This window comes from Nerophis ophidion, linkage group LG27, assembly GCF_033978795.1.
Source record: "Nerophis ophidion isolate RoL-2023_Sa linkage group LG27, RoL_Noph_v1.0, whole genome shotgun sequence".
Lineage (NCBI taxonomy): Eukaryota > Metazoa > Chordata > Actinopteri > Syngnathiformes > Syngnathidae > Nerophis > Nerophis ophidion.
In genome coordinates this window covers 11,600,491-11,612,957 of record NC_084637.1, presented here as the reverse complement: position 1 = coordinate 11,612,957, position 12,467 = coordinate 11,600,491, and the positions used below count along the sequence as shown (strand labels likewise).

The 12,467-nt window shown below is 41.7% G+C and overlaps 1 protein-coding gene across 2 annotated transcripts in view; it reads left to right on the top strand.

Annotated features, from left to right (window-relative positions):
* Positions 1-2,250: 2,250 nt before the first annotated feature.
* Positions 2,251-12,467, top strand: part of LOC133544242 (vascular endothelial growth factor C-like) — a 40,287-nt gene continuing 30,070 nt past the window's right edge. Inside the window, exons 1-2 of one of the 2 annotated variants that reach the window (XM_061889397.1) lie at positions 2,251-2,395; positions 7,497-8,015. In XM_061889397.1, the coding sequence (XP_061745381.1) occupies positions 7,914-8,015 (102 nt within the window). In that variant the 5' untranslated portion in view covers positions 2,251-2,395; positions 7,497-7,913. Of the gene's footprint in view, positions 2,396-7,262; positions 8,016-12,467 lie in introns of those variants that run through there. The other variant, XM_061889396.1, reaches the window with a different exon arrangement.

The window sequence follows — 12,467 nt, the reverse complement described above, 5'->3', positions numbered from 1 at the left end:
GTATTGAATATATGTGTAAAAAAAAAAAAAATCAATCAATCATCCATCTTCTTCCGCTTATCCGAGGTCGGGTCCCGGGGGCAACAGCCTAAACAGGGAAACCCAGACTTCCCTCTCCCCAGCCACTTCGTCTAGCTCTTCCCGGGGATCCCCAGGCGTTCCCAGGCCAGCTGGGAGACATAGTCTTCCCAACGTGTCCTGGGTCTTCCCCGTGACCTCCTACCGGTTGGACGTGCCCTAAACACCTCCCTAGGGAGGCTTTCGGGAGGCATCCTGACCAGATGCCCGAACCACCTCATCTGGCCCCTCTTGATGTGGAGGAGCAGCGGCTTTACTTTGAGTTCCTCCCGGATGGCAGAGCTTCTCACCCTATCTCTAGGGGAGAGCCCCGCCACACGGCGGAGGAAACTCATTTTGGCCGCTTGTACCCGTGATCTTGTTCTTTCGCTCATGACCCAAAGCTCATGACCATAGGTGAGGATGGGAATATAGATCGACCGGTAAATTGAGAGCTTTGCCTTCCGGCTCAGCTCCTTCTTCACCACAACGGATCGATACAACGTCCGCAATACTGAAGACGCCGCACCAATCCGCCTGTCAATCTCACGATCCACTCTTCCCCCAATCGTGAACAAGACTCCGAGGTACTTTACCAACCGAGCTATACAGAGTTCAAGTGGCTGTGCCAACAACTTGAGGATTGCAGGTTCGATCTCCGCTTCCGCCATCCAAGTCAATGCCGTTGTGTCCTTGGGCAAGACACTTTACCCACTTGCTCCTAGTGCCACCCACACTGGTTTAAATGTAACTTAGATATTGGGTTTCACTATGTAAAGCGCTTTGAGTCACTTGAGGAAAAAGCGCTATATAAATATAATTCACTTCACTTCCACTTGGGGCAGGGCAATCAATCAATCAATGTTTATTTATGTAGCCCTAAATCACTAGTGTCTCAAAGGGCTGCACAAACCACAACATAAACCACAACGACATCCTCGGTAGAGCCCACATAAGGGCAAGGAAAACTCACCCCAGTGGGACGTCGGTGACAGTGACAATGATGACTATGAGAAACCTTGGAGAGGACCGCATATATGGGCAACCCCCTCACCCCTAGGGGACCGAAAGGAATGGATCTCGAGTTGGTCTAACATGATACATTGAAAGTTCAATCCATAGTGGATCCAACACAACTGTGAGAGTCCAGTCCAAAGTGGATCCAACACAGTAGCGAGAGTCCCGTCCATAGTGGAGGCGGATCAGCAGCGCAGAGATGTCCCCAGCGGATACACAGGTGAGTGGTCCATCCTGGGTCCCGACTCTGGACGAGCGGTCCATCCTGGGTCCCGACTCTGGACAGCCAGTACTTCATCCGTGGCCACCGGACCGGACCCCCTCCACAAGGAAGAGTGCCACAGAGGAGAAAAATAAAAGAAACGGCAGATCCACTGGTCTAAAAAGGGGGTCTATTTAAAGGCTAGAGTATACAAATGAGTTTTAAGGTGAGACTTAAATGCTTCCACTGAGGTGGCATCTCGAACTGTTACCGGGAGGGCATTCCGCAGTACTGGAGCCCGAACCCAGACTTTTTGGGGGCTGTAGGAATCACTAATATTTTGACAAATATCCATCCATCTTCTTCCGCTTATCCGAGGTTGGGTCGCGGGGGCAGCAGCCTAAACAGGGAAGCCCAAACCATCCACTCCCCAGCCACTTCGTCCAGCTCTTCCCAGGCCAGCCGGGAGACATAATCTTCCCAACGTGTCCTGGGTCTTCCCTGTAGCCTCCTACCGGTTGGACGTGCCCTAAACACCTCCCTAGGGAGGCGTTCGGGTGGCATCCATATGTCAAAATTAATGGCAGTTTTGTTGCTCCACAGACTAGTGTGCTGTGTAATTGAGGAAGATAATGGTTTCTACAAACAAATGTTGGTATCAAACAGATAACCACGTAATTCAGGGCCAGTATTACTGTTATGATTTACATTTTTTTTTTTTTTTTTTTACATTTTCCAAGTGCAATGAACTATCTAGCTTTGAATTTTTTGACCATGAATTTAATCAGAATAAAACAAGACAAAACATAAGCACAACAAAATAAGAGCATATAGTGCACTTTATCTTTTGCGCATAGTCCAAATCTTAATAGAAAACATATTAAAGTGTGCAGTGTGTGTGCTCCAAGGCCAGAAAATGCTCACGAGTGGGGCTGCATGCTTTTGATTACTTGTGCTTGACTTGTGCAGGACTTGAACTCCACGTCATGTCAGGTGGGAGGAAGAGGTGAGGAAGGGTCATCGATCTAAAGCCACCATTGAAAATGGAGAAAACGGAGGAAGCGGCTGTTCGTAGTTAGAGTTCAACATTAACGCACACAGGGGAGCAATAGGAGGCAGGTATGTAAGAAAATAAGACAAAAGTTGAACCACTTTCTGTCCAAGGCGGGCATGTTGTAAAAACAGATCTATAATATCTTGTTATATGTCTAAAGCTCAGTTGATAAGACGGAGACAGCAATGACTGGAATGTGGAATTTGTCTTGCACAGATTTCAACACACGAAGCATACCTGCATGCAGACACTTGCCACCGTGTGCATGCATGTGCATCTCTAATCCTTGAAAAGGCTGCCGAAGGGGGGGGAAAAAAAAAAAAGCGGATGTTTTTTTTTTTTTCTCCCCCCAGCCAAGCAGTTCCCAGACACTCCCCTTTCTCACAGCTTGGATGTCTCTCTTGTCTTTTTCATGTCTGGTCCGTCCCCATAATATATGCCGCCGTCCTGCTTCACCTTGGAAGGTTGTGTATGTGTGTGTGTGTGTGTGTTCTGGCAATGCTTACTTAATGGGGACATCGCTCTGTTTACACCAGACCTGGGCAAATTAAGGCCCGGGGGCCACATGCGGCCCGCTGAGCTTTTCAATCTGGCCCGCCGGACATTCCTAAATATTTTTTTTTAGATCTTTAAAATAAAAAGTGTAGCTGCCATTATGATGTGCAGTAATCTGCGCTTAAGGTAAATGCTGATTATCGGTCCTGCTAGACACCGACCTCTATTTAATAATACAACTTTAACATTTGACAATAAAACAATTAAACAAGGCGACTCGGTAAAAAATCTGGGTATTACCTTCGACCCAACTCTCTCCTTTGAGTCACACATTAAAAGCGTTACTAAAACGGCCTTCTTTCATCTCCGTAATATCGCTAAAATTTGCTCCATTTTGTCCACTAAAGACCCTGAGATCATTATCCATGCGTTTGTTAGGTCTTGTCTCGATTACTGTAACATATTATTTTCGGGTCTCCCCATGTCTAGCATTAAAAGATTACAGTTGGAACAAAATGCGACTGCTAGACTTTTGACAAGAACAAGAAAGTTTGATCATATTACGCCTGTACTGGCTCACCTGCACTGGCTTCCTGTGCACTTAAGATGTGACTTTAAGGTTTTACTACTTGCGTATAAAATACTACACGGTCTAGCTCCAGCCTATTTTGCCCATTGTATTGTACCATATGTCCCGGCAAGAAATCTGCGTTCAAAAGACTACGGCTTATTAGTGATTGCCAGAGCCCAAAAAAAGTCTGCGGGCTATAGAGCGTTTCCCGTTCGTGCTCCAGTACTCTGGAATGCCCTCCCGGTAACAGTTCGAGATCCTACCTCAGTAGAACTCATTTGTATACTCTAGCCTTTAAGTAAACACCTTTTTTAGACCAGTTGATCTGCCCTTTTTTTTCTTTTTCTCCTCTGTCCCCCTCTCCCTTGTGGAGGGGGTCCGGTCCGGTGACCATGGATGAAATACTGGTTGTCCAGAGTCAGGACCCAGGATGGACCGCTCGCCTGTGTATCGGTTGGGGACATCTATGCGCTGCTGATCCGCCTCCGCTTGGGATGGTTTCCTGCTGGCTCCACTGTGGACGGGACTCTCGCTACTGTGTTGGATCCACTTTGGACTGGACTGTCACGGTTATGTTGGATCCACTATGGATTGAACTTTTACAGTATCATGTTAGACCCGCTCGACATCCATTGCTTTCGGTCCCCTGGGGGTGAGTTTTCCTTGCCCTTATGTGGGCTCTACCGAGGATGTCGTAGTGGTTTGTGCAGCCCTTTGAGACACTAGTGATTCAGGGCCATATAAATAAACATTGATTGATTGATCTAATTAGTTACTATGTTAATCTACGTCACAGCAGCTCAGACGAGGCACCAAGCAGTGTGGGTGGGAAGCGTTTCCACAGACGCAGAAGGAGCTTTTCACAACAAAGTTCTAAAGCTTAGTGATATATAGAATAGAATAAAAAGTACTTTATTAATCCCTGGGGGAAATTCATCAAATATCTGATACATCATATTGTAGGTGGGTTTATTGTGTATTCTTCGCGTTTATATTTCACTGTTTGTTGCATTTCTGTTGCGTTTCAGTTGATTGTAAAATATGTCGATCGAAAGGGGGTGTGACATTCATACGTTAATATGCAGTGTTTTATCATTCATAGAAAAATTTAAAAAATCCATTCCGTTTTTTAAGGCGGTCTGTCATAACGTTTTTAGCATTCAATCAGACATTGTGAGGTTTTGTATTAGTGTTCATAAAAATAGATATACCAGCCCCCAGACACATTTTTTCCCCTCAAAATGTGGCCCCGGAGTCAAAATAACTGCCCAGGCCTGGTTTACACAGTCACCTTTAGGGGACCTCCGACGGTATGGGGACAAAAAAAAAAAACAGGTCCCATAAAGGGAAACCTTTTTAAATGATAGTCGGATCCAATCTGAAGACGCCTAAGTGATTTTTAAGCTTTGGCCCATAAAATATGTCGATGGAAAGGGGGTGTGACATTCATATGTTGTCAATGTTCACTGTTTTATCGTTCATAGAAAAATGGAAAAATTCCATACTGGTTTTTAAGGCGGTCTGTCATAACGTTTTTAGTATTCAATCAGACATTATTGTGAGGTTTTGTATTAGTGTTCCAAAAATAGATATACCGGCCCCCAGACACATTATTTTCCCTAAATGTGGCCCCCCCGAGTCAAAATAATTACCCAGGCCTGGTTTACACAGTCACCTTTAGGGGACCTCCGACGGTATGGGGACAAAAAAAACAGGTCCTCTAAAGGGAAACCTTTTTAAATGATAGGCGTCTTCGGATTGCATCTAAGTGATTTTTAGGCTTTGGCCCATAAAACATGTTTACTGGTTAGTTTGAGTGTGAGACATTTGCACAGCAGCCCCTCATCGGGCTGAAAGTGGTACTGCACTCGCTGCTTTTTTACGTACCTGTGTGAATTATGCAAAATTATTTAAATGTGGTCCCCATGAACCGTATTAACCTTTTTTCCCCAGGATCCCATGTAAGAATGATCAGCACATTACTTAATTAATCCAGAGATTAAAGAGGTGTATGTGGCTACTTTAAAGGCCTACTGAAACCCACTACTACCGACCACGCAGTCTGATAGTTTATATATCAATGATGAAATATTAACATTGCAACACATGCCAATACGGCCTTTTTAGTTTACTAAATTGCAATTTTAAATTTCCCGCAAAGTGTCGTGTTGAAAACGTCGCGGTATGATGACGTGTGCGTTTGACGTCTCGGGTTGTAGCGGACATTATTTTCCAGCCTGATCCAAGCTATAAGTAGTCTGCTTTAAACGCATAATTACACAGTATTCTGGAAATCTGTGTTGCTGAATCTTTTGCAATTTGTTCAATTAATAATGGAGAAGTCAAAGTAGAAAGATGGAGGTGGGAAGCTTGTTTCCTTGTTTAAAATTCCCGAAGGTGAAGCTTTACTATGGATCAGAGCGGTCAAGCGAACATGGATCCCGACTACAAGTCAACCGGCAGTTTTATGTGAGAAAATTGTGGTAATAAGTCGGCTCTTACCGGAGATATCAGCGGAGCTTCCGTCCTGCTGCAGCTGCGTGACTTCCCTCAAAGACTCTGGCGGTCAACACACCCGCGGCCACACCCCTCCGACTTTCAGGTACTATTTAATCTCACTAAAACACTAGCAACACAATAGGCAGATGAGGAATTTTCCAGAATTATCCTAGTAAATGTTTCTAATAACAACTGAATCGCTCCCACTGCAATCGCCTTTTTTTTTCTCTTTTCTTCTAGTCCTTGTTTACCTGTATCTCATCTTTTTTGTAAGGGCGCTGGACGCTGGCAGACCCGTCAGCGATCCTGTTCTGTCTCCCTGTAATGTTTGTCTGATCTTGAATGGGATTGTGCTGAAAATTTTAATTTTCCTGAAGGAACTCTCCTGACGGAATAAATAAAGTACTATCTAATCTAATCTAATCTAGTCCTTCACTCTAAATTTCCTCATCCACAAATCTTTGATCCTCGCTCAAATTAATGGGGAAATTGTCGCTTTCTCGGTCCGAATAGCTCTAGCGTCTGCTGGCTATGATTATAAACAATGTGAGGAGCTCTACAACCCGTGACGTCACACGCACATCGTCTGCTACTTCCGGTACAGGCAAGGCTTTTTTATTAGCGACCAAAAGTTGCGAACGTTATCGTCGATGTTCTCTACTAAATCCTTTCAGCAAAAATATGGCAATATCGCGAAATGATCAAGTATGACACGTAGAATGGACCTGCTATCCCCGTTTAAATAAGAAAATCTCATTTCAGTAGGCTTTTAACTATTTTTTTTAATGCCTCCACAACTTGCAGAAAGGGTGGCCCCCACAAGTGATAATCAGAAACATGGTCCCCATTCCAAATAATAACCAGTATGTGTGTGTGCATGTGTGTGGAGGGGAGGGGGGTTGGAAGACAATAACTCAAAGTCAGGTTTCTGCCGTCCACCTTTCCTCCTCCTCCTCCTGTGACACACATGCCCCCAGCCTTGGGGCACTCATGGAAGTATGCAAAGCATGACCTTGCACTAAAAGCACCGTCTGGGGGGGGGGCGGGGGGGTCGCTTCATTTCTCCTGTGAGGAAGAAGCGCGGCAGAATGATGTAAAGCAGAAACCGCCAAAAAAAAAAAAAGTATTAACGTCCAATAAAAAGGCACTTAGAGGCGGAGGTGAGCGCGTACTATTTCAACGGCTTTAAGATGTGAGGAATGTGGGGTAAAAATAGTGGAAATCCTTGAAGGAGACATGCAATTTCTTTAGGAAAAATAAAAAAAAATAAAATAAAGAGGAAACGAGCGAGTGGCAGTATAACCAGTTATCATGCATAAATCATCCCGCAGATACCGGGCTCCACCCACCAGCTCTGAGCCTTCCAGTCTGGTATTCTTTCTCCTTCACTCCTCCTAGACGTCTGCATGCAGCTTCTCCTCACTCCTCCACCACATGACACTTTCAAACCCTGCAACAACAAAACGACAACCCGCCATCTACATTTTTTTTGTTATTTGGAATTACTTCTTCTTGGGGAACTCTCTCTGATGCTCCGATTCTGACTTGTGTCTTCCTTTTTTTAAGGTTTTTTTTTTTTTTTTTTCTTTTTTTCCTTGAAGATTTGTTGAGGAAGAGACGGCGGGTGTGAGCTGGAGACAAACGGGAGGGAAGAGCACAGCTGCTGCCGTCTGAGGAGAAAATACAAATAAAGATAAAGAAGTGTGAAGGGCGACGGGACGGCCGCTCTCAGCTGACGTCCCACCTGAGGTGACGCACGCCGACAGAGGAGCCGCGCCGTGACCCGCAGAAGACCTTCTCTTCACCATGCTGGATTCAACTCGCTTCCCAGATCCAAGCAACCTGCGCCGGAAGAGCAACTTTGTCCCCGGCTAGACATGACTGAAGGAGACCGTCTCAGCTTGTGACAACCTCGTCCTCCTCCTCCTTTTTCTTCTTCCTCTACCCTTACTTTCACTTCAGCTGCCCTCTCCTGCTCGGAACTCTCAGCAGATCCTCATCTCCACCTCCTCCTCACTATGTGGATACCAGCTGTGCTCCTATGGATTCTTAATGCCAGCAACTTGTGCTCAGGACAAGACTACATGGACTACTACCCATCCAAGGACATGGGCACCCAGGTAAGAACCACACTGGAGCTGAACCTCAGTACATCTCACACATGGCTTGTCAGGATACCCTTAATTTCACCACTCACTACCAAAGGAGACAAACAGTAGAAAATGGATGGATGGAATACAGATAACATTCTCCATACCACCATTGAAATAAACAACAAAGCCAAGTACCCTATTTTTCAGACTATACATCTCAGTTTTTTTCATAGTTTGGCTGGGGGTGCGACTTATACTCAGGAGCGACTTATGTGTGAAATTATTGACACATTACCGTAAAATATCAAATAATATTATTTAGCTCATTCACGTAAGAGACTAGACGTATAAGATTAATGGGATTTAGCAATTAGGAGCGACAGATTTGGTAAACGTATAGCATGTTCTAAATGTTATAGTTATTTGAATGACTCTTACCATAATATGTTACATTAACATACCAGGCACCTTCTCTTATTTATGCGTCATATAACATACATTACCATTTTATTACTTCCAATTACCACTTAGTTCCATTTACCATGAATTGATTAACGTGGACCCCGACTTAAACAAGTTCAAAAACGTATTCGGGTGTTACCATTTAGTGGTCAATTGTACGGAATATGTACTGAACTGTGCAATCTACTAATGAAAGTTTCAATCAACAATCAATCAAAAACACTTATTCAGCCAGTTGTTCACTATTTTTTATATATTTTAAATTGTCTTTCAAATGTCTATTCTTATTTATTTTTATCAAATAAATGTCCCCAAACAATGCGACTTATATAGTTTTTTTTTTCCTTCCTATTCATTTTCGACAGATGCGACTTATATTCTGGAGCGATTTATACTCGGAAAAATACGGTACTTTTAAATCCACTAAACCAGGGGTAGGGAACCTGTGGCTCTTTTGATGACTGCATCTGGCTCTCAGATAAATTTTAGCTGACATTGCTTAACACGGTAAGTAATGAATAATTCCGCTGGTAATCACAGTGTCAAAAATAACGTTAAAAATATAAAACATTCGCATGCATTTTAATCCTTCCATCCGGTTTCTACCGCACCTGTTCAAGAAGTCGCTTTAATGGTAAGAAGTTTTTTATTTATTGTTGTTTAGCTTCAGAATAACAATGTTATTAAAAAAGAATAAGAGACTTATTATACTCTAAAAATGTTGGTCTTATTTAAAAATACACGCATTTGGTTGTATTCAGTCTTTAAAAAATATATTATATGGCTTTCACGGAAATACTTTTGAAAATATTTGGCTTGTATGGCTCTCTCAGCCGAAAAGGTTCCCGACCCCTGCACTTCACCATTAAAAAACACTTCAAAGTGTCGTGTATTTAAAATCTTTTTGCACACATCGGAGCTGCCAAAATGCACAGGTGAAACTCCAAAAATATCGTGCAATTACCTTGACAAGGTGAAAGTAATTTATGACATAGGCTCCTAACATGCAACTCAGTTATTTCAAGACTTATTTTAATATAATTTTGATGATTATTACTTACAGCTTCGGAAAAACAAACATTGAAAATGTCGGAAAATTTAAAGATTTCAAAAACTTTAAGCCACTTTGGACTGGACTTTCACAATATTATGTTAGACCAAGGGGTCTGCAACCTGCGGCTCTTTAGTGCCTCCTTAGTGGCTCCCTGGAGCTTTTCAAAAATGTATGAAAGATAAAAAAAAGATGGGGAAAAATATATTTTTGTTTTAATAGGGTTTCTATACGAGGACAATCCCACTATTAATAGTAAACATGCTTTTCTGATGAGAGTATTTGGCGAGTGCCATTTTGTCCTACTAATTTTGGCATTCCTTGAACTCACCGGAGTTCTTGTTTTATGCCACTCTTTCTTTGTCTCATTTTGTCCACCAAAATATTTATGCTGTGTGTGAATGAACAAATGTGAGCTTTGTTGATGTTATTGACTTGTGTGGAATGCATGACTTCAAGCGAATCAATGCTAACATGGTATTTAGGATAGCATTAGATTAGATTAGATAGATAGTACTTTATTTATTCCTTCAGGAAAATTACAATTTTCATACTTATATACATATTGCATCATTAAGCCTCACTTGTATGTATATTTGAGCTCATTTAATTTCCTATGTCCTCTGTCTATTTAATTAATATCTGTATCTCTCGTGACATATTATCTGTATTGGTTGCATTTCTGATAGTTGCTTGTGTGCCATGTTGTTCCAGACCACAGCAAACATTACCCAGCTTGCATATATTGTCATAAATCCATTCAAAGAAGACAGCCCGCCATTTTCTTTAACTTGGACCTTTGGCCATTCTAAGCCAGTAATATCTAAACATTATCTCATCCTCTAAGAAGCCTCTGTTTTACTAATGTTTTCCAATTTTGTAAAAATGGGTAGAACAAATATTATATTTCAACATGTCTGTCAATGAAGATTTGTGTCAGCCTGTGACACAGTTATTTTGATAGTAGGCTAACATAGCTAATATAGACACTTACGTCATGTGTTGCCCTCATTATAACACTTATATATGGCTTTTCATTTTTTGCGACTCCAGACAATTTTTAAAAAATATATTTTTGGTCCAATATGGCTCTTTTAACATTTTGGGTCGCCGACCCCTTTGTTAGACCCACTCAACGTCCTATGCACCGGTTTCCCCTAGTTACCCACATTTGCGGTCCTCTCCAAGGTTTCTCATAGTCATTCTCATCGACGTCCCACTGGGTTGTGAGTTTTTCCTTGCCCTTATGTGGGTGCTGAGCCATGGATGTCGTTATGGTTTGTGCAGCCCTTTGAGACACTTGTGATTTAGGGCTATATAAATACACATTGATTGATTGACATTGATAAACCATGAGTATCAAAATGATAAAAGCTTGACGTATCTCACTTTGTAGGTACAGTCTTTATGTGACATTAGTTTCACATTTGAAGTTGCATTGCTGAAATGAATGGACTTTTACATGATATTCAAACTTTTTAAGCTTCACCTTCTAATGATGCGTTCCAAAAAGAACAGCAGTGGTTTATAATCTCCCAAACAGACAATAATCTGCTAATGAATATGGTAAAAAAATAACAATAGTTAACTATAGTACATTCTAAAAAGAACAGCAGTGGTTTATAATCACCCAGAATATCAAAACAAACAATCTGCTAATGAATATGGTAAAAAAATAACAATAGTTAACTATAGTACATTACAAAAAGAACAGTAGTGTCTTATAATCTCCCAGTATATATATAAAAAAAAAAAAAACGATATGGTGAAAAAATAACAATTCTATACTATTTTACATTCTAAAATCAACAACAGTAGCATGGAGATTGCAAGTATATCAAATAAACAATATTGTTATTCACAATCTCTCAATATGGTGGTAGTGTGACGTCATTTGTAATGAAATAGGTGAATAAAAAGGCTCAAATATATATTTCAAGAGAACTGTTTTAGTCATTATTAGTATCAGCATTTAAGCCTTTTCTCAGTACCTTTGCTCTATTTTTCTGTTTTGGCTTATTATATTTTTGCAACGTGCCACCGGCCCTCAAAAAAAAAAAAGAGCTACGTTCAGCAAAACACTTTGCCTTCCTGGTGAAATAAGTAAACCAGTAGTGTTCAACTTCAAAGTGTTGCCAAACAAGTTCTCTTTGTCAGCACTTATGGAAGTAATGAAGGTTTGGTTTTCTGCACAATGTGGTAATGGACACTCTCTAGGCTTGTGGTGGCGGACCTGTTCTCTCAGTTGGGCTGCGAATACTTTCGTGATCGCTTGTTTTTGATTACCAAATAAATGCATGACGCAGGATACACCTTTTCACTTTTAACATGTACCTGTATCGCTAAATATAATAAAGTCGCCAAAGTGCATCACAGATCAATTCTGCCATGTCTTATGTCAGACTTGGGCAAATTAAGGACCGGGGGCCACATGCACCCTGTTAAGCTTTTCATTCTGGCCCGCTGGACATTCCCAAATATTTCTTTTAGATCTTTAAGATGGAAAGTGTAGCTGCCATTATGATGTGCAGTGATGTTTTCTAATGACCGTAAGTCTTAAACTATACAACATATTTCAATGGTTGGAATCTGCGCTTTTGCATGATATTTTAGTGACTAGTGTTGTCCTGATATTATTTTGATACTTTTCGGTACTTTGATGCTTTTCTAAATAAAGGGGACTAGAAAAAAATGGCATTATTAGCTTTATTTTAACAAAAAATCGGACCGGTACTTTTCAGAGGCGGTATGGTACCAAATATGATACATTAGTATCGTGGTACTATACTAATACCCGTATACCGTACAACCCTACTAGTTACTATGGTGATCTACGTCACAGCAAGTCAGACGAAGCACCAAGCAGTGTGGGTGGGGAGCATTTCCAAAGAGTGTTTCCAGAGCGGCCGGCCTGAAATATGGGTGTCAGGGACGGACGTAGGAGATTTTTACTAGAAAGTTCTAAA